The sequence below is a fragment of the Piliocolobus tephrosceles genome, chromosome 11, assembly GCF_002776525.5.
Source record: "Piliocolobus tephrosceles isolate RC106 chromosome 11, ASM277652v3, whole genome shotgun sequence".
Classification (NCBI taxonomy): domain Eukaryota; kingdom Metazoa; phylum Chordata; class Mammalia; order Primates; family Cercopithecidae; genus Piliocolobus; species Piliocolobus tephrosceles.
In genome coordinates this window covers 44,432,469-44,453,650 of record NC_045444.1, presented here as the reverse complement: position 1 = coordinate 44,453,650, position 21,182 = coordinate 44,432,469, and the positions used below count along the sequence as shown (strand labels likewise).

The window sequence follows — 21,182 nt, the reverse complement described above, 5'->3', positions numbered from 1 at the left end:
ATAGCATGAATGTGATGGATTCCTGCATCACACAGTGTCGGATCCCAATGGACAGGAATTCATTGCCTGATGCTTTTCAGGTTGTTCTCCTTTATTCCTCTTCCTCCTCCTCCTCCTCTCTCCTCTTCCTCCTCCTCTCCCCTCCTCCTCCTCCTTCTCCTCTTCCTCTCCCCTCCTCCTCCTCCTCCTCTTCCTCTCCTTCTCTTCTTCTTTGGATAGGTCTGCATTTTATTCTGGAATAATCATTATAGTCTAATACAGTTATGGTTCTGAAAGGTAGTGGTGAAGGGAGATCCTCTTGGAGGCAGAACTTAGTCCATAAATCTGGTTTTCCACATTTTGCAGGAGGAGAGATGGCCTGAAATATAGATCTATCCTATGCTCAACTTTATTTCAGGTTATTGTCTATAGTCTCTTGAATTATTAATTTATATTTTTTATCTTTTTACTTTCTCTGTGTTGCAATGGCCTAAAGTGTTTTCCATTTTCTGGGTATACCAGAATTTATCCACCCACCTTTTGATGAACATCTTGTTTATTTCTAGTTTTTGACAATTACGGATAAAGGCGCTAGAAACATCCATGTGCAGGCTTTTGTGCGGACAGTAGTTTTTAGGTCCTTTGAGTAAATACCAAGAGGTGCAACTAGATTGTATGATAAGACTATGTTTAGTTTTATAAGAAACTGCAAAACTATCTTCTAAAGTGACTGTATCATTTTGTATCCCTACCAGCAATGAATGAGAGTTCATTGTGGAACAACAGCTCCACATCCTAATCAGCATGTTGTGTTAAGGTTTTGGATTTTGGCCATTCTAATAGGCGCGTAGTTGCATATCATTGTTGTTTTAATTTCATTCCCCTAATGATGTATGATGGTAACATCTTTTCATATACTTACTTATCATCTGCATATCTTATTTGGTGAGATGTTTGTTCAAGGTTTTTGCCCATTTAAAAAAAAATTAAATTAATTAATTTTTTTTACTTTAAGTTCTGGGATATATGTGCAGAAAGTGTAGGTTTGTTACATAGGTATATGTGTGCCATGGTAGTTTGCTGCACCTATCAATCTGTCATCTAGGTTTTTAAGCCAAGTATGCATTAGCTATTTGTCCTAATGGTCTCCCTCTTCTTCTTCCCTACCCTCTGACTGGTTCTGGTGTGTACTGTTCCCCTCCCTGTGTCCATGTGTTTTCATTGTTCAACTTCATTTATGAGTGAGAATATGTGGTGTCTGGTTTTCTGTTCCTGTGTTAGTTTGCTAAGGATAATGGCTTCAGGCTTCATCCATGTCCCTGCAAAGGACATTATCTCATTCCTTTTTATGGCTGTGTAGTATTCCATGGTGTATATGTACCACATTTTCTTTACCCAGTCTATCATTGATGGTTTTTGCCCATTTTTAATTGGGTTGTTTTCTTATTGCTGAGTTTTAAGAATTTTTTGTATATTTTTGGATAAGAGTCCTTTATCTGATGTCTCTTTTGCAAATATTTTCTCCCAGTTTATGGCTTGTCTTCTCATTCTCTTGACCTTGTCTTTTGCAGAGCAGGTTTTTAATTTTAATGAGGTATAGTTTCTTAATTAGCTCTTTCATAGGTTATGTCTTTGGTGATGTATCTAAAAAGTTATTTCCATACTCCAAATTATTTTCTCCTCTGTTTTCTAATTTTTCTATTTTTTTTTTCTTTACGGTGTCTTGCTGTGTTGTCCAGGCTGGAGTGCAATGTTGCAATAATGGCTCACAGCAGCCTCAGCCTCCTAGGCTCAAGCGATCCTTCTAAGAATTTTATAGTTTTGCATATTACATTTAGTTCTATGATCCATTTTTAAATCAATTATCATAAAGACTGTAAGGTTTGTGTTTAGTTCATCTTTTTGCCTGTGGATATTCTGTCATTCCAGCACCATTTTATTTAAAAGACGATCTTTGCCCTATTATATTGCTCCTCCCCTTTGTCAAAGATTAGTAAAATGTATTTATGTGGGTCTATATGTGGGTTCTCTACTCTGTTCCACTGATTTGTCTTTTTATCAATATCACATTGTCTTAATTACTGTAGCTTTGATAGGAAGTCTTGAAGTTGGGGAGTGTCAGTCTTCGAAATTTGTTCTCCTTCAATATTGAGTTGGCTATTCTGAGTCTTTTGCCTCTCTGTACCAATTTTAGATTCAGTTTGTTAATATCTACAAAATAGCCTGCTGGGATTTTGATTGCAGCTCCATTGAATCTATAGATCAAGTTGGGAAGAATTGACATCTTGACAATCTCATGGACTATCTCTCTGCTTATTTCTTCTGTTTCTTTCATCAGAGTTTTGTGCTTTTCCTCATATAGATCTTGCACATACTTTGCTAAACTCATACCTAAGAATTTTTTTTTTACGGGGGGTGCTAATATAAATGGCAATGCATCTTAAATTCTGAAATCCACTTGATCATTGCAGGTATAAAGGAAAGAAAATGATTTTTGTTTATTTAATTTTGTACTCTTCAACTTGGCTATAATCACTTATTAGTTCTGGGAGGGCTTTTTGTGTGAGTTATTTTGGGTTTTCTACATAACTGTTCATGGCATCTGTGAAAAAAAATGTTTTCTTTATTTCTTCCCAATCCATATACTTTTGATTTCCTTTTCTTGTCTTATTGCTTTAACTAGGACTTCCAGTACAATGTTGGAAATCAGTGGTGAGAGGAGACATCCTTGCCTTATTCCTGACCTTAGTGGGAAATCTTAGATTTTCTCACCATTGATGTTAGCTGTAGGCTTTTCATAGCTGTTCTTCAGCAAGTTGAGGAAGTTCACCATTACTTCTATTTTACTGAGATCATTTATTTTTATATTTCTCAATGTGTATCTTTTTGGCCATATATATAGTGTTTTTCCCAAACCTCGAAGGGCTGACTACTGACTGACCATAACTATTTAGAGGAAAAAAATGGATACATACTCTTTTTAAAAATTGTGGTAAAAAACACATGTAAAATTTACTATATTTACCATTTTTAAGTGTTCAGTTCAATATGTTAAATATATTCACATTGTTGTGAAACGGATCTCCAGAACTTTTTCATTTTGCAAATCTGAAACTCAGTACCCATTAAATAACAACTTTCCTTTCTCCTTGCCCTCAGTCCCTAGTAATCACCATTCTACTTTCTTTTTTTAAATACATTCAACTACTTTAGAACCTTATATAAGTAGAATCATACAGCATTTCTCTTTTTGTGACTGGCTTATTTTACTTAGCATGATGTCCTCAAGGTTCATCCATGCTGTAGCACGTGACAGGATTTTTTTTTTTCAAGATGAGGTCTCAATCTGTCATCCAGGCTGGAGTGCAGTGGTGTGATCCCAGCTCACGGTAACCTCTGCCACCTGGGCTCAAGCGATCCTTTTGCTTCAGCCTCCCGAATAGCTGGAACTATAGGCACGTGCCACCAGGCCTGGCTAATTTTTGTATTTTTTGTGGAGACGGGGTTTCACCATGTTGCCTAGGTTTGTCTCAAACTCCTGAGCTCAAGCAATCCTCCTGCCTCGGCCTCCCAAATTGCTGGGATTACAGGCATGAGCAACTGTGCCTGGCATCCTTCCTTTTTAAAGATGAATAATATTCCATTGTATGTGTATACCACATTTTGTTCATGCATTCGTCCATTGATAGACATTTGGGTCACTTCTTCCTCTTGGTATTGTGACTACTGCTGCTATGATCATGGGTGTGCAGATATCTCTTTGAGATCCTGCTTTAAATCCTTTTGCATGTATACCCGGAAGTGAGATTGCTGGATCATATGGTAGTTCTATTTTTAATTTTTGAGAAAGCTGTTTTTCATAATGGTTGCACCATTTTATAGTCCCACAAACAGTCCACAACGGCTCCAATTTCTCTACCTCCTTCCAAACACTTCTGCTTTTATTTTACTTTTTACATTGGCAATCCTAATGGGTGTGAGGTGATATCTCTTTGTGGTTCTGATTTGCATTTCTCTGATGATTAGTAATGTTGAGCATATTTGCAAATGCTTGTTAGCTATTTATATATCATATTTGGAGAAATGTCTAATCAACTTCTTTGCCCATTTTTAAATTGGGTTGATTTTTGTTGTCGTCTCTTCAAGTTCTAATGTGTGGTTCCCACAGTAGTAAATAAGGAGCACTGTATACACAACAGTTGCACATGGTGATTGAGGAACGTTTGCAGTATTAATTCATGTTACTTTAAATTTGAATACATGACGGTCTAGAAGTAACATACACAAAACATGAAAATGATTTGGTACTAGGTAGATATACATGCTAGAATTATTAAAAGTTTCATATTGGTCAAAATAGGCAAAATATTTAGTTCAAATTTTAAAAGTTAAATTAATGGCAGCTTTATTTCAATTAATTGATTTAAATTTTTATATTAATACATTAAAATTTATAATTTGCCTTTTATCATCTTGAATATATTAAAAGCAAAATGATGTTTTGGAAACATATGAAAAGTAATTTTGGCTGGGGGTGGTGGCTCATGCCTGTAATTCCAGCATTTTGGGAGGCTGAGGCAAGCAGATCATGAGGTCAGGATTTCGAGACCAGCCTGGCCAACATGGTGAAACCCCATCTCTACTAAAAATTACAAAAATTAGTTGGGCATGGTGGTGGGCACCTGTAATCCTAGCTACTTGGGAGGCTGAGGTAGGAGAACTGTTTGAACCTGTGAGGCAGAGGTTGCAGTGAACCGAGATTATACCATTGCACTCCAGCCTGGGTGACAGGGTGAGACTCCGTCTCAAAAAAAAAAGGGGAATTTTATGTTTTTGACTTTTACATATACTTTATGCCTTGATAAAAATCTATTTCTACTTTTTGAATACACTATAATTTAAATATAATTACATTTTATTTTCTAATTTAAATATTAGTAGAACAAAAATTATGTCAAAACCTTGACCATAAATCATCATCAGTGATTTTGCCAAAATAAAGGAAGTGTTTTATGAAATATTTATAATAATAAATTGTGTTTGTATTTATTACTCATCCAAATAATGCTTTCCCTGAATGAGATATATGCAATAATAATAACATTCAATCATATTTTACATTTTGCAAACTTTTGGTCATATAAAAAAATCATACCTTTATGCTTACTTTAAAATTTTGTTTTTACAAAAAATAATTAAGATAAACATATGAGATACAGTTTATGTAACAGTTTGTTAGCAGACATATCTTTAAAATATCTATGTTATCTATACAGTGTCCAGAATTTTGTTTGTATTACACTGAGCTCTGCAAACATTAAGGCTGGGCCTGCACTTTTACTTATCTAATCATTTTAGAAGGTGAGTGGGAGTATGGAATACTGGTCAGCATTTATTGAGTGCTTATTGTAGGCACCATGGTAAGTGCTTTACATGCATGATCTCAGCCAATCCTACAATAACCCATTTTACAGATGATGAAACTGAGACTCAGATGGGCCACGTACTTTATTCAAAGTCACCCTAGTAGTTAGTGGCTAATGGGATCGATATCCTAGCCATTTAACTCCAAAATCAGACCTAATCTGAGCTTCATAAATGCAGGTTCTTGCCTGTGGGAACACGGGTGTCGCTACTGCCATGGTACAAGAGGGATCCCCAGGGCTTCCTTTTCTCTCATTTTGGCCCAAAGCAGAAAATCTGTTAGTTGTCTCTGACTGTTCACCTGTGGTCTCTACAGACCAAGGACCAACCCAGGCCTTATTCTTCTGGACCCATCTCTCACTCCATCTTAGGAAGTTGGCCCAAGGGAGGGGGCCCCTGCCTCGGGGTGTGGGGGTATCAACGGCATGTGGCCTTTACACTCAGATCTGCTGAGGCTGGTGTCTTCCTTTCTGTCTGTCCCTTTTCTGTCTAATCTAAAAACCTACCCAGGGCAAAGATGAAACACTGTTTCATCTTGTTCTATGTGTGAAGAAGAACAAAAGATAGATCTTGGTTTGCTCATATCATAGACCCACTGACACCCTGTAGAACAGAGCATGGATTATAGATAAAGCTTCAATTCATTTTTGCAGGAATTAGGCAGCTTACAAATGAAGGCAATATCTGTGTTTGGACAATGACTACCTTGGGGCCCTATAGCTTTAATGAAATTCTATACATCAAAGCTCTTTAAAAATCTCTGAGTTGAGATCATGCAAAGTGAACCCTATTCCTCTGGGCCCAGGGACCATGGTGAGAAACGGTGAGGAGGGGAGAGAAAGAGGCATCAGCCTGGCTGGGCCATAGTGGATGACAGCACAGGCTGACTTCTAGGTAGCCCCACCCCAGGGCTCTCTGAGAGGTGGCCCCACTCCGGGTTGTGAACCTGTTAATCTCAGGAGCCACGGAGACGCATCCATCCCTTCACCCCTCTCATGGGATGCAGAGCAAGGAGGCACTGGGTCACTTATCCCAAGCAGTGGTTCTTGAAGTGTCATATGGGGACCCAGGCGTCTTAGAGACTCTTTTGTGGGGTGGGCCTCAAGATCAAAGCTATTATCATCATGATGCTAACATGTCAATTTCCCTTTTCACTCTTACTCTTTCATGAGTGTAGACTGGCGTGCTCTGGAGGCTACATGATGTGTGGTGTCACAACAGTTTGACTGCAGAAGCAGGTGTGAGAATCCAGCTGTCTTCTCTTATGCCAGACAGGAAAGAGATCTGCAAACATGTAAAATGTTGCTATTACGCTTCCTGATTGTTTGAAAAATAGTTATTTTTCATAAAATATATAATTTATGTTAGCATATAATGAACTCATTTTTAAAAATGTATTATTAGGTAGTTTTAAAATTTCCAAATTTTAATTGCTAACATCATAAATACCAAGAGAGATAACCCCCATAAACTAAAGTTTGCTGGATTTTTCAGTATTTTCTAAGAATGTAAAGGAATTCCGAGACCAAAAGGTTTGAGAACTACTGACATTTCTGAGTCTATAGATCAGCCCACATCGTGTAGCATCAGGGGCTCTGGGCCACATTACATGCTCCCTCTCGACCTTTACAGAATGAGCAAATGGGTCTGGATTTCATTTAGGCTATTTTGAATTTAAGGGGACCTTACAGTCAAGAAGATATATTTTAATTATAAACGTATAGATTATGTAAGAAAAAAGCACCTTCAGCTATGAGTAGGGAAAAATAACTTGTATCTACTCTCATATTTCAGAGATACTGGATTTCTGAATTCAATATTTACTGTAAATCTTCTCCAAGCCTTCAATATGAACATTAAAGGTATTGTGAATCTCCAAGAGAAACACACTATGCTATATTTTCCAGACTTATTTGATCATAAACTTTTTTAGGAATGACTTGTAGAGCTAATGTTCCAAGGAATGCACTTCAGGAAAGTGCTTTACTCAGCAAAAGGATGAAGTGCTTCTGAGACCTGAGAGCTGCTCAATGACTACAAGCCCAACTGCTTGTTCCAGTGCGGGAACAGGGAGGGCTGGCTGTGCCCTGTACTCTGGGGGTGCAGGGCTGGGTGGTCTGGTAGGGGGTGGAGTGGGCGAGGAAGCATTCAGCCCAACCCGATGGTGAACAATGCAGCAGAGGGGAGAGAGAGGTGATTCTGAAGCCCAGGGTAGGCCTGGGTGGAGAGCAGAAATCGAAGCTTTCTAGATCTGGTGAGAATGGGGGATACTGGGGATGGGAGGGGAAGAGCAGCGCAGAGATGGGACAATGATGCTGTAAGAGACGGGAAGCCCAGGGCAGGTCTCACCTGCCTTATCCACCCAGTCACAGAGCAGGGGGTTGGAACGGAATGAGAGCTAGTCCATAAACCATCATACTCAGCAAATTAGCACAAGAACAGGAAACCAAACATCCCATGTTCTCACTCATAAGTGGGAGTTGAACAATGAGAACACATCACACACCAGGGCCTGTCGGGGGTGGGGGGCTAGGGGAGGGATAGCATTAGGACAAATACCTAATGTAGATGATGGGTTGATGGGTGCAGCAAACAACTATGGCACGTGTATACCTATGTAACAAACCTGCACGTTCTGCACACGAATCCCAGAGCTTAAAGTATAAGAACGAAACAAAACAAAATAGGGCATCCATGCTCACTCTCCCAAGTGACAAGGCTGCCAAGAGGAGCTCCTGTCCCTCTTTCCCTGTGCTCCCCAGCAGAGGGCCATTGCTGATCTGACAGGTGACAGCCTGACACTGCACTGTCACTTGGGGCGGGCTTCCTAACCTCCCTTTACTGGGCTTCCTCACCTGCAAAATGGAGTTGACAATAGCGCTTTCCTCTCAACCTCCCAGTGAGGTCATTCGCCAGAGGATCTTGCTCAGTGCTTGAGGTGGAAGCACGGACAGCTGAGGGTGGTGGTGTTACTTCTTAGGCCATGTTTCACCCCTGGGCACTGGGCTGAAGGCTGGCCACCCTCTTGGGTTTTGTTCCCATGTGTAAGCACATGACTGGGTGGGGAGGTCAGTTCACACCTCACTGTGGATTTGGCTGTCTGAAGTTCCATCTGGGGAAGGGAGGGGAGAAGTGGGAAATCTAACTTCAACCTTGGGTTCAGCCATGTTCTCCAAAGAGCTTGCTTGAAGTTTTGTCCCCTGGGGTGACGGGTGCTGGCCCAGGCTAACCTGGTGGGACTTCCACCCTCAGTGTGTGTTAGCCCTAAGGCACTGGTGACAGCTCCTTCTTATCTACTCCCGGGAAGGAGTCCTGTTTCACATTCTGAGATTCAGTTTGGTCCACAAGTTTGGATGTGCTGGGGTTTCTGAAAGCCCAGACATACTCCTCTTAGGGCTGAGACCAGAACCGTGGAGGAATACACCCAGGGGTCATGTGGATTAAAACCCTATTGGCTTTCTCACTCCTGAGGTGGATTTGGGAACTATAGCTTGAACCAGAATAAAAGTCAGTCTTCTATAGACGCCTGGGTTAACTGAACTCATCCAACCAAGACTTGAAGCCTCCATGCAGTGCAGCAGCAGCCAGGATAGTCTGCCCTGCAAGGGAGGCCGTATGCTCCAGCTGTTCGCCTGGCAGCTTGGCTCCCCGAGCTTACTTTGTTTCTCCTAGTCTCATCAGATGATCCCTCCTTTGCCGTTGAAGATGAGTGAGGAGTGAAGGATGAGTGAAGATAAAGATAAAAGGTTTCATTCCACATCTTCCAGAATGTCTGTGCTTCCCTTTTTAGAGACTTGCAGGGCTGTGAGTGAGTCCTTGTTGGAGATGGTCTTTGGCGGGAGGGCCCTTCCCTCCCTTTGAGGTAACAGCCCTTTCCCAGCTGAACGGCCTGGCCTCCTGCCCCTGCTCCTGCCCAGTTGAGTTACTCCTTGAGGCTAAGCGAGTGGGGGTGGGGGGCAGTGGGATTGGCCCGTGCAGGGGAGGGCCTCTCTTCTGGGTTCTTTTGATTCCTTGAAGTCTTTAGTCACACGTCTGGACTCAGAGCATATTTTGTAAACAGACCATTTGATAGTTTTCTTTTCAAAGGCATCAACTTTGATTTGTGCCAACATGCTATTTTGCTAATCTTTGCTAAGGCAACACTAAAATGGGTTTGTATTATTTGAGCCTAACTTGTCTGCGAAGCTGGTAGGAAGCTGGAGGGGGATTCCTGGCTGGGAGAGGGTTTGACATCACAGGGGTTGACGTTAGCATAAACATGAAGGCTGGAGGGGATGGCTGTTCTGCTTCCTTAGGGAGGCAGGAACAGCTAATGGGGTCTCCGGCATGCAAAAGATCCACCTGGCAATCCCCAGTTGATGTGGCCTTGGGCCACTTTGTAGTTCTGAGGACAGTTTTCTCTTGTACATTGTTTTAGGGTTGTTATGAAGATTAAATGGGATAATGTGGTTAAAGCATATAGTACAGTCCTTGATATCTTACATCCTAGCAATTACTCACCAAAAGGTTATTATCATTATTTTTAGGAGTGATTGAAAGGCTGGGATTTCTTTCATCTTTACCCCAAACCGCTGAGAGAAACTTTTTTTTTGTCTCTCCCTCTTGACTTTCTTCCTGTCCTCAGGTTCCCTGGTTTTCTCTGTAGTCCGCACCCCACCATTCTCAAGTATTTCCTGATGCCTTTGTTTAAAGTTAACCCAAAGTTTAGCTTGAGTCCCTCTTGTTCTATTGGGCTTTCCTTGACAGCTCAACCTGGACTTGGTAGCTGCTATTTGCTCCAATGGCCTCAGGCATGCTACAAATTCTTGGGGGCAATGGCAGACGTGTCAGCCCCAGATAACCCCACAGTGCCCAGAACATTGCAGGAAGATTGCCACAGACATACAGTGAGTTGCAGCGACTCTGATCTGGGTGGCTGAGGGAGGCAGTTGCTGCCTCAGCCTACCTGGCTTGCCAGTCAGGAGCACACAGAGCCACAGGTTTCTAGGGAGCTGCTTATTAAGGTCAGGTGTTGGCTATACATGGTTTATCATTATTTCTGTTTTTAGCTATATAGCCTTTGCTAAAATGATCTCAGGTGGACGTGAAATATAGAAAGCAACGCACAGCGGGCTGCTCTTTGTGCAGTGGGGAGAGGCACCTGGCGCCCCTCCCTTTGACTCTTGCACTTCTGTGGACTCCCCATGGCTCTGCCCCTTGGAGATTGGAAGATTCCAGGAGGGTGGGGCTTCTGACCATAGATTGCTGATGGTTACTGGCTTTCCATGGTTAACTTTTACACTACAACATGGAGCCTGACTTGCTGAGGACTCCTACCTCGAGGACAACTTGAGCTTGAAAAGTTTCATCCAGCCTTACTTATCTTTCATGTCTAGGAGCCCTGGGTACTATGGCTTCTGCCCAAGCATGGGAATAATACAACACAGGTCTCCAGCTTGGAACATACATTCATAGGAAATGAAGAAATAAAAGTGCAGAGGTCATCTGTCATCTTGGGCAGAGACTGAGAATGCCTTCCTCCTATCCACCCCCTTCTTTTCCTTACTAACAGAACCTACATGAATAGAGGTGGCAATAGGACTTGGTAAAGATTCCTTTTCCAAGTGTCTCTTATAGATAGGAATGGCCAATGAGATGTATGGGCAGGGATTTAAGGAAAGCTTTTTTAGGGGTTTTGACTCAATTGACAAGCTCCACTTTCCCAACTCCTTTCTCTTTGTTGAGGAATGAGGATGTGGTGGTTGGAGCTCCAGCAGCTAGCCAGGAAGCCATGAGGATGAGGGTCCTACCCAAAGAGTAGGATAAAGCTTGGGTCCATGAGGGCATTTGTGGAACCCCATACTAGAAAGACAGACATCAGACTTTCTGTGGTCATCTCTTTATGTGGTAGAGGAAAAAATTACAAATAAAACCTCTTACAACTTGTCTTGTTGAAGCCTCAATTTTGGATTTTTTTTTTTTTTTTTTTTACTGCCAGCCAAATGCAATTTCTCAGTGATGATATATCATCACCACACTCAGTGATGTGGCCTCAGAAGACTATATTTGTAGCTTCAGGTGGTTTAGCATCAGCTTTTCTCCAATTAAGATGTTATATAGTGACAGACCTGATTTCAACACCACTCCACCTCTCCTCTGATAGCCTTTTCCAAAGCAGTGTTAATTTTCAAAGAAGTGATTAAAAGGTTATGCAGAGATGAGAGGAAAATGAAAAACAAGAACCTCATCATTTGCAAGCTGAATAAACACACCATTATCTTTTGACCACAGTGAGAGACAAAGAGACTACTGGTCACTGTGGCCAGCCATAATTGCAGTGATTTTGGTGGACACATATACATATACTTAAATCATTCAGCGATAGAACCTCCTGGTTTTTGTTTTTGTGAAGGCTCAAAATGCATTCCTCATAGCACAACACAACCATTTCTACGATGGCCAGGACCCCTCCTATGATCGTCATTTCTAACCTAGAACCCATCAGGATTGAATCCTTTCCTCTGGTCCCCAGGAAACTGGGCAAACCTCACTATGCTCATTCTTACCCCTGGAAATGAGAGAGCTGCCCTGGGTTGCGCTGGCACAACCACTGACTCTGGAGATCTGAAATAAAGACCCTAGAGGGGTTTCGTCCTCCCTGAAGTCATTTTATTAGATTATTACTCAGTGGATGGCAGCTCCTCAAGGCCTTGGAAGCCAAACACATTACATTTCATTGCCAGCAAATAAAGGCACATTTCAGGAGGCTTCTGGGGAGTGAATTAATAGTTATAAGGGATTTCTGAAGGAAGAATTGGATGTGTTCCCACTGATTTCAGAATTACACCTTTGACCCAGCATAAGTTGTGTTTTATTTTCCAAGACAATGCATTGGTCAGCCCTGGAATCACTGGGATGTGAATGGAGGGTGAAATAGCTCATCATATCATTAAGTCTTTATCAAAATTCCCCCAACCATTGGATGGGGCTTTAATAATGAAAGAGCTACTTATGGCTCATGCAAACGATTATGACAGCACAAAATGCTTTTTAGCGATTTCGTTAGAATTAGGCAATAGTGACAGGCACAAACAGCCACTTCGGGGACATGCCAGCTGCTTCCAGCGAAGCTGCTGACATGAAAACAGGGAAAGGCACTAAAACAGGCTCAATCCAAGTCATAATCTGCCTATTAATAATTTCCTTTTTGTGTCTGCAGCCTTTAAGGATTGTCCTGAATAAGGGTATTCATAAAGACAGAGAGTTAAGTCAAGCCATCACACCGGGGCAGAGCAAACTGCTATCACGAGGATGAATCAGGCTGGAGACCAAAGACGAGACTGATTAAAGGGTGGCGGAACTGACGAGTCCCAGCTGAGAAGCGTTCCTCTGTGTGGGTGGCAGCCCATGCTGCACATGGTCTCTGAGGCCCAGTCCAGTTCTTGGCACAGGCCAGCAAAGGGCAGCTGTGTATCAGCGGTGGAAGCTGCCCCATGGAATTCCAACCATCATTTGCATCTTTGCTACCCGCTAACTCCCTTCCCAGTTGCACACTAATTAAAGACTGTTTGGTTCCTCCACAGCAAAGATGCCTTTGACCTGCCGCAAAGTTCTCCTTTGAATTCAAAGTCTGCCCTGCATTTGTAACATTAAAAAAAAAACCCATTAGCTGCTCTGCCTCTGATTTCACTGACCTGTTTGTTTTTCTGCTGACATCTTTCTGGTGTTTTGATGAAGGGGCTTCGCTCCCACACTCCTTCCCTGTGGCTTGGGAAGTACTGAGATGAGTGAGGTGGTTATTTACACATCTCTTTGGATCGTTAGGTAAAAGGGGTGACACACTTCTCTCAGCAACATGTTGAAACATGTGCCTGAGTGTTGCTTCTTAACTTTCCTTCTCGTTAGCACACACCTGAATCTGTACAATCATAGCTCATCCAAAAGGACACCCCTTGTAGTGCTTTCCAAGTGTATATTTTCCAGAATTCTGTTTAAACAACTTGGTAGGCTGTCAGTTTTTAAATGGACTTGTGCATGGAACTTTGTGCTAAAACCTTTTGTGTAAGAAACTATGTTTTCTAGGCCAGGCGTGGTGGCTTACACCTGTAATCCCAGCACTTTGGAAGGCCGAGGCAGGCGGATCACCAGAGGTTGGGAGTTTGAGACCAGCCTGGCCAACATGGCGAAACCCCGTCACTACTAAAAATACAAAAATTAGCTGGGCGTGGTGGCAGGTGCCAGTAATTCCAGCTACTTGGGATACTGAGGCAGGAGAATCACTTGAACCTGGGAGGTTGGAGGCTGCAGTAAGCCGAGATTACACCACTGCACTCCAGCCTGGGTGACAGAGTGAGACTCCATCTCAATGAAGAAATTAAAAAAAAGAAAGAAATTATGCTTTATGTTAGAGGTATATGGATTTTTCTTAACTCATGGGAGATTAATAATCAAAATTTTGATTCTAGTTCATAAAACTGAGTCTCAGACAATGTCGTGTATTTCCTTGCTGATTTTTGAGGCAGATTTTACATACAATGAAATGAAGATCTTATGTGTACATTTTGATTTTTTTTTCCCTTTTCCTTTAAAATTTTATTTAAAAAACCTTCGGTGCAATACTAAAAAGCAATACAGCCAGCTCAAGTGACAATCAACAGAAAGAAAAGAGGGAGGAGAGGAAAGGCCTGAGGAACCCCAACCCAGCTAGTCCCCTAGGGGTTGGAGGCCAGCAGCAGACTGAGAAGGGGGGCATCGGTAGTAGGGGAGGGAAGAAAGACCACCCACCAAAATAAACAGGCAGATCCAAACATTTATACAGGAAACATCTGGCTGAAAGGAAGAGAATCTTGGGGAGATGAGAGGCCCCTCACATTTCATTTTTTTTTTTCTAAAATGTCCTGGGCTGGGTGGGGAGGGTCAGCCACCTGGGGTTTAAGGAGCAATTCCCTCCCCACACTGACGTACTGAGGGGCAGATGTGTGTGTGAGAGACACAAGGGACAGAGATGAGGACAAGGGGATGCCCTCTCCCTGGAATCTGTTATGCGGGCTGAGGGTGTCCCCGTCCAGAGAGTTTTGTTCTTTTTGCCCAGGCTGGAGAGCAATGGTGCGATCTCGGCTCACTGCAACCTCCGCCTCCCAGGTTCAAGCAATTCTCCTGCCTCTGCTTCCAGAGTAGCTGGGATTACAGGTGTCCACCACCACACCGGGCTAATTTTTGTATTTTTAGTGGAGACGGGGTTTCGCCATGTTGGCCAGGCTGGTCTCAAACTCCTGACCTCAGGTGATCCACCTGCCTCAGCCTCCCAAAGTGCTGAGATTATAGGTGTCAGCCACCATGCCCAACCTATTTTGATGAGTTTTGATCAAGGCATACCCCTGGGTAACTGCCACCCCTACCTAGATATAGAGCATTCCCATCACCCAGCTCTCCAGTCAATACCTAGCCCCACAGGCAACCATGATTCTGACTTCTATCTCCCTAGATGAATTTTTCCTCTTCTTGAATCAGTCATGCTTTATGTACTCTTTTTGCAACTTTCTCCTGCATTTGAGCAGCATATTTTTGAGATTCATCCATGTCTCTGTACTGTGGCTCATTCTTTTTATTGCAGATTAGTATTCTATTACATGAATATACCATAATTTTATCTATTCTTGGATGTAACTTTCGTTTATCCATTCTTCTTTTGGAGATTTGGGTTGTTTCTAGTTTTTGGCAATTATGAATAATGCTGTTAAAAACAATGGTATTTTAAAAATCTAATAAGTGAATAGCAATGGCCAAGTTTTCAAATGTCTTTTCCTTGCAAGCCAGTTTGATCATGGAAATAAAACCACCATCCAATAGGTTTGGATAAGTGTTCCATCAAATGTACTGCTGAGGCCCCCAAATGAGAGGGTTGCCTAGTGACAGATTTTGTTTTAGTGGGCTTATAGGCATAGCTCATAGCATTCTTTTAGGGGGAGTTGTCAGCCAAACCTAAATCATCACACACATCAGAATAATCAGAACCCAAGTTTCCCAAAATGAGGTTCATGTAACACCAGTGGTGGTAGACAAGATAAATTTTGGTGGTACACAGGCATTTTTTCTTTTTTTTTTGAGATAGGGTCTCCCTCTGTCACCCAGGCTGAAGTGCAGTGGTGCAATCATAGCTCACTGAAGCCTTGACTTCTTGTGCTCAAGTGATTTTCCTGCCTCAGCTTCCTGAATAGCTGGGATTACAAGTGCACGCCACCATGCCCAGCTAATTAAAAAAAAAATGGACATTTTTTATGCTTAATAGTGTTCATTTTTATGGTTACTAAAAAAGTATATGAGAAAACCATCACTTGCCCACAATTTATGGCAAGTGATGGTTTTCTACTTTAGAGTAGCAATAGAGTCCTTTGGCAAATTTAAAGCAATGATGAAAAACACTTCATAGAAGTTCAGTTGAAACTCAAATTATTAAATATGAAAACTACTGGCACTGTGGTTAAGATAGAGTGTAACGCTAATGGCCCCTTAATGGCTGTATGATCTTCAGCAAGTTACTCTTCCAAGTTTGCTTCAGGATATGTGAAATGGGCTATCAGTACAGATGTCACACGTGCTGTGAGGGCTGGATGATAATGTATATGGCACTGTCAGCACATAGTGAGCAGTCAATAAAGTGAACTGTTGGGATTTCAGTGCAAGAAGCAGCATCAGGTGGACAACCAAACACTGGCCAGGGATTAATGACCGGAACAGTTACGGGACTGTGTGGTCATCACTTCTGATACTCATGGACTTCAAAGGACATAACCTTAAACAAGTGTACACAGGCAAAAGACATACTCTGGCACAAAGAAAAACCTCACATCGACTTTCCAAGTTTAAGATCTCAGTGGTAACACTCCAAATCTAACCCTCACTTCTAGGCAAACTCCGCACCCTAAACCCCAGCTGCTAAATTTTCAGGTCATGCAACAGCAAGGGATGGAGGGAGAATGGGGAGTACCAAGTGGCTCTCAGCTGACTGCATGCTGCAATCACTCAGGGAGCTTTTCAAGAATATTGATGCCTGGACTCCACCTCTGTGGTTTTGATTGGTCAGGGTGGGGTCCAGGTGACTCTTAATGTGCAGTCAGGGTAAGGAAACCCTTGTTTATCACTGACATTGTCTCAGTTCAGCCCTGACCCTCTGGGACAGGGTGGAAGTGGGCTGAATTCTATATGCTACTTAGTGACGTAAAGACAGCAATAAAAAGTCAACTTTGTTTTAGCAAAGCTTGTTTATTCCCACACCTTGAAGGAATAGTAGGCTTGGTTTTTCCCTCAATGATGCACTTTTGTATCATTCAGGCTGTGTCTGCAATTTCTTTTCTCTGGTCTCAAGGGAGGAGTCTTAAATGGCATTAGATCTTCTGCCCCGTCCCCGTGCACAGGCCCCTTTCTGGCTCTGTTAGGTCTGATTGGAGACCTAGGTGAGTTATTTTCAATCCAACTTTTGATCCATTTTTGAAATGCTGCCTGTTACAGCATTACTCCAAACTAATGCGGTCACTAAAAGAAAGTTATTGTCAGTCGGCTTGGGCTGGCTCCGATTCCCTTGTTTTCCTGATTCCCCAACTGACAGCCTTTGGCCCCAACCCAGATCTGAAGATTCCAGGTTCAGGGAAGTCAGTGATTGGAAACTGAAGTGGTTACATCCCACAGGTCCTGATGCCAATTCCTCAGGAACATCTGGCGACCTCTGTCGTCTAACAAGGGCTGTCTCCTGAGCTCCGCCAGGTGTGAGGCAGCCAGGGCTCAGTAGCTGGGCAGTCAACTCCACAGCTGGCTCGGTATTCTTCAGAAGGCGCGTAGAAAGACTCCCAGCTTGTAGACCTTAGGAACCTTCATGCTCGCACTGGTATTTCCATTTCACTTTGGATGCTAATCTTGGGCTGCTGTCCATTCGGCAACAAAACATAGCTTTCTCTTGGGTTTCTTTCCATATACTCACAAATGTAAGCAAAAATGTTTTAATCTGTGATTTGTATCACACTTGCAGGATATACTGAGCTAAGACAACACTTCTGGGTTTGACTAGCCATGGGGATTAGTTCCTAGTTTTCCTAGTACAGCTATAGGTAAATTAGTTCCTAGTTTTCCACAATGGCACTTAACCAGTGTGGCATTTCCATATTTACACAAAGATCCAGGGGCTAGGGCTGAAGGGTGGAAACTGCAAGACCCGAGAAGGCCTCAGATTTTGGGCCTGATGCCCCTCATTGTCTCCACAGATGGAGAAAAGCTCCCAAGTAATCCTGCGTGGTGCTATGGGGACCTCTGCCTAGCCTATCTGTGGGGCTTCTTTCCCCTGCCCCACTCCTAATCCAGGAGTTACTGTCTCATGGAATTACTCAACAAGATCATAATTTAGAATTTATTTTATTATATTGGTGCCAACGAAATAAATGCCCAACCACTATTATTATGAAGTTACTGAGTTCTTAAAAACGATGCCTAAAAAAGTGTCAATTTAGTTATGGCCAGGCTGCCAGATATAACTTAATTTAGGTGAAGAGCGATGATATGTACACATGGGTCTGAGAAAAACATGATAAAACTGTAAAGTGTACTAGATTTAAAATAGATTCCAAGAAATAAAAATACCTAGCCAGAGGAAGAAAGTTTATAGCTTAATTCTTTGGTGTGGTCCATCTTACAAAGTATATATAAAACTAGGAAAAGTCCAAAATAGTTGGATATGTTTAGGCTGTTTCCAACATGCAGTTAGATTTGTGTTTATTAAATCTGCTTTTCCATATACATACAGAAAATTTAAAAATAATAGAGAACACATTTCCAAGGATGAAATTTCCACATTTATTTTTCTTTTATGTGCATAGAAAATGGCAGTGAAGTGTCCTATGAACGAGGCGAGGAATGGGCATGGCGCTGTGGTACCAGCCTGGACGTTGTGCTTCCAAAGTACACTACGCGTGGTGGGGACAAAGGGCGTCGCAGTTTGTTTTTAATTGCTCACAGTTCCTTGGGCTTCCCATTTGTTTTTGAAGTTGTCAGTTTCTTCAAATCTCTTCTCAAGTGACACACTGCATTACAAATGATGGCACTTAACCAATGTGGCATTTCCATATTTACACCAACAAAGAAATTTACAAGACATAATAGCATACAATCTTGACATTTAGTAATAGCAATAAAACATGGGCATCCATTTTATTTTTTCTGTACAAACTATCAGAACATAACTTTATTCACATTAAAAAAATCTTTAATTTGACCTACACATCCCCCATTTCATTTCACCCATTTCTCAAACCTCTCATCACGTCACCCACACCTTCACCAGACTACAGAATCTATAAGTAATTAGATCTAACAACTAAATAGAGCTTAGAAAGTCCTCTCCCAAACATTTCCTCACTTCCCTGATAATTCCTCAAAAAAGAAAAAAAAAAAAAACGCACTTCACTCATTCCTTCCACTTCACTTTCACATTTCAATCATCAAATCAGCAAGATGACTTTTCACCTCAATCCAAACAAGGTTAGAAAGAAAGAGTTCCTCTGTCGGGCATCTTGATGCTACACCCATGAGTCCGGGGACCCTGGGTACTGTTCTGCTCTATAAGAAGGTCGTTTAGTGGAATAAAAGTCTACATAATTTGTGGTCGATTTCAGTCCGTACTGTGTTGAGTAATCAGTAGAAGCTGGAAAGTGAACTCGGTCATCAAAATAAGGGTCTTCATAGCTATGAGGAGACTGCAAATACAATCTGTATGCATCAAAGTTCTTTCTGTTGGAGTCATCTTGACTATAATACAGCTGTTGATGCTGTTGACAAAATGAAAAGGCAAATAAATAAAAGTAAATTTTTAAAAAGACATGTGTCAGGAAAATGAATGTGGGCTTCCTGCTTCATATTTTTAAAGCAATATTCAGTATTTGCAGCTTAAGGTTAAAAGCTGCTTCTGGCACACACTATGTGTTTGTTTACTATTGGACTCTAAGGATTTTAAGCTGCACTCTCAGGCAGGCTGCTGAGTTTCCTGTCCTAAGACCTCTAGAGAAGTAGGTGCCTCAGGAGATCCTGAGATCTCCGGGCACTTGGCCCCAGTGGCCTCTCCTCCTTACTGGAGGCCCTGCTGTGTGCTCAGCTGTGGAGGGACCCGTTACCTGGGCATGCCGAATGAGACGATGGTCTTGACATTTGCTTTGACGCAGGGGAATTACTAGCACATCACTAATTTAGTCGAAGATTGGGTTTCTGGGCCTTGGATAACTGCAATAATTACCGAACCATCTTTTAAAACATTTACTTCGGATATGAAGATGGAGTCCATCGCTCCACTTTAAAAGATGTATGTGGCTAGGTGAACGACAGTCACACTTTGGAAATTCTGCTGTAAGTCTAATATTAAAGGAATAAGCAATCTCAAGGCAGAAGAATAGTAAAATTAGGAGAGACATGTGAGCAAATACGGTTCTAGAGGAAAAGGTTTCCCCAAGCCAGGGCTAAGTCCATCTGTAAGTGGGCAAGGCCAGGCACAGGTGGGCACCCACAAAGGGCACACTGCTCTCCATTTCCTTTTGTTCGGTCTTAGCTTTGACCTCATGTTAATTTCTTCAAATTGTGATGGTTATTATGTCTACCTTCTTGATCATGCCCAAATCCCCCTACTTAGTAAGATGTAACAAATTTACCACACAGGAATCAATGTTATGTCCTGGAACTCAATGCATTCTAACATTATAAGGATTTCAGAGCTAAATTCTCTTTTCAAGCCAGAGTTATGTTTCTGGTCTATTTTTCCTGACTAAAAAACTATAGCATAAATTATGAATAACTTGCAAAATTCTTTTTCTTCTATCTACAGAGAAAAGATGATGAGAAGGAGAGGTCTTAGAACACATTCTTATCTGAAGGACAGGATATAGTCTTGTTTTAGGAAACTCCAGCTGCTCTGTGTTATTGAAAGGGAAGAGGAGCGACCAGATGGTCCAGGTTCACCATGGCACCGGGAAGGACCTGAGACTGACTGCAGGCCCTTCATGAAAGCAAAGCCTGGATGTGTTATAACCGCCAGTCCCACTCTCCCACAGTGAGGTCCATTCCGGCAGGGGCTGAGTCCACTTTGACCACTGACACAAACAGAGCTGGCCATGGATTCAGTGTTTTTAAATTGTGGAGCCTGGACAGAGAGGGGTGAGATGGAGAATGAGGTATACACAAAAGAGAACAATGTGATGAGGGCATAAAGTGTGCTTACCAACCTTCCCTCACCCAGAGGCTGGAAGAGATTTTAGAGCTTAACAGAAAAAGAGTGGGAAAAGGACACTGCTGGGCAAAGGACATGAACTAAAGACTACTTGGCTGTCCCCATCAGTGGCATGGTGGTCTCAGCAGTAGCGATGTGGATACTTAAGAACGTGAGGCTACCGTGGAAGTGCTTTGCTTAAACCACGGATGAGTTTCCAAGGAGCGAAGATCCCCAGGGAAAGCATCTAGGACCCTGCCATGTTGGCCCAGCTCCGGGAAGTCAACCGACGTGGACCCCTTACTGTGTTAACTGCTAATCGGCCTTCTGTAAAAATGATATTGCAAATTCACCTGTAGCCGTCTATTTTGTTCTCTTGCTGGTGAGGAATAGGAACTGATGTAAATTGGTGAAGGTTTGCTGGAGCCTGTAAGAAAATATTTTATGAAATTAAAACTAGTGCTTATTACTCTGGTCCATTAGGCTGAGCGGTCTCCCCTGCACTAGGGCTAGTGCTGTCCCCGACAGGGTCTGCCTTCCCCAGTGCCAATGCAGGCTGGGAGAG

At 42.2% G+C, this 21,182-nt stretch overlaps 1 protein-coding gene across 7 annotated transcripts in view; it reads right to left on the bottom strand.

The window, feature by feature from the left end:
• Positions 1 to 18,198: 18,198 nt before the first annotated feature.
• PKP4 (plakophilin 4) overlaps positions 18,199 to 21,182 on the bottom strand; it is a 237,134-nt gene continuing 234,150 nt past the window's right edge. For 6 of the 7 annotated variants that reach the window (XM_023217400.3, XM_023217403.3, XM_023217401.3 and 3 more), the window contains 2 exons: positions 20,971 to 21,044; positions 18,199 to 19,193 (listed from right to left, as the gene is read on the bottom strand). In XM_023217400.3, the coding sequence (XP_023073168.1) occupies positions 18,945 to 19,193; positions 20,971 to 21,044 (323 nt within the window). In that variant the 3' untranslated portion in view covers positions 18,199 to 18,944. The remainder of the gene's footprint in view (positions 19,194 to 20,970; positions 21,045 to 21,182) is intronic. The other variant, XM_026454019.2, reaches the window with a different exon arrangement.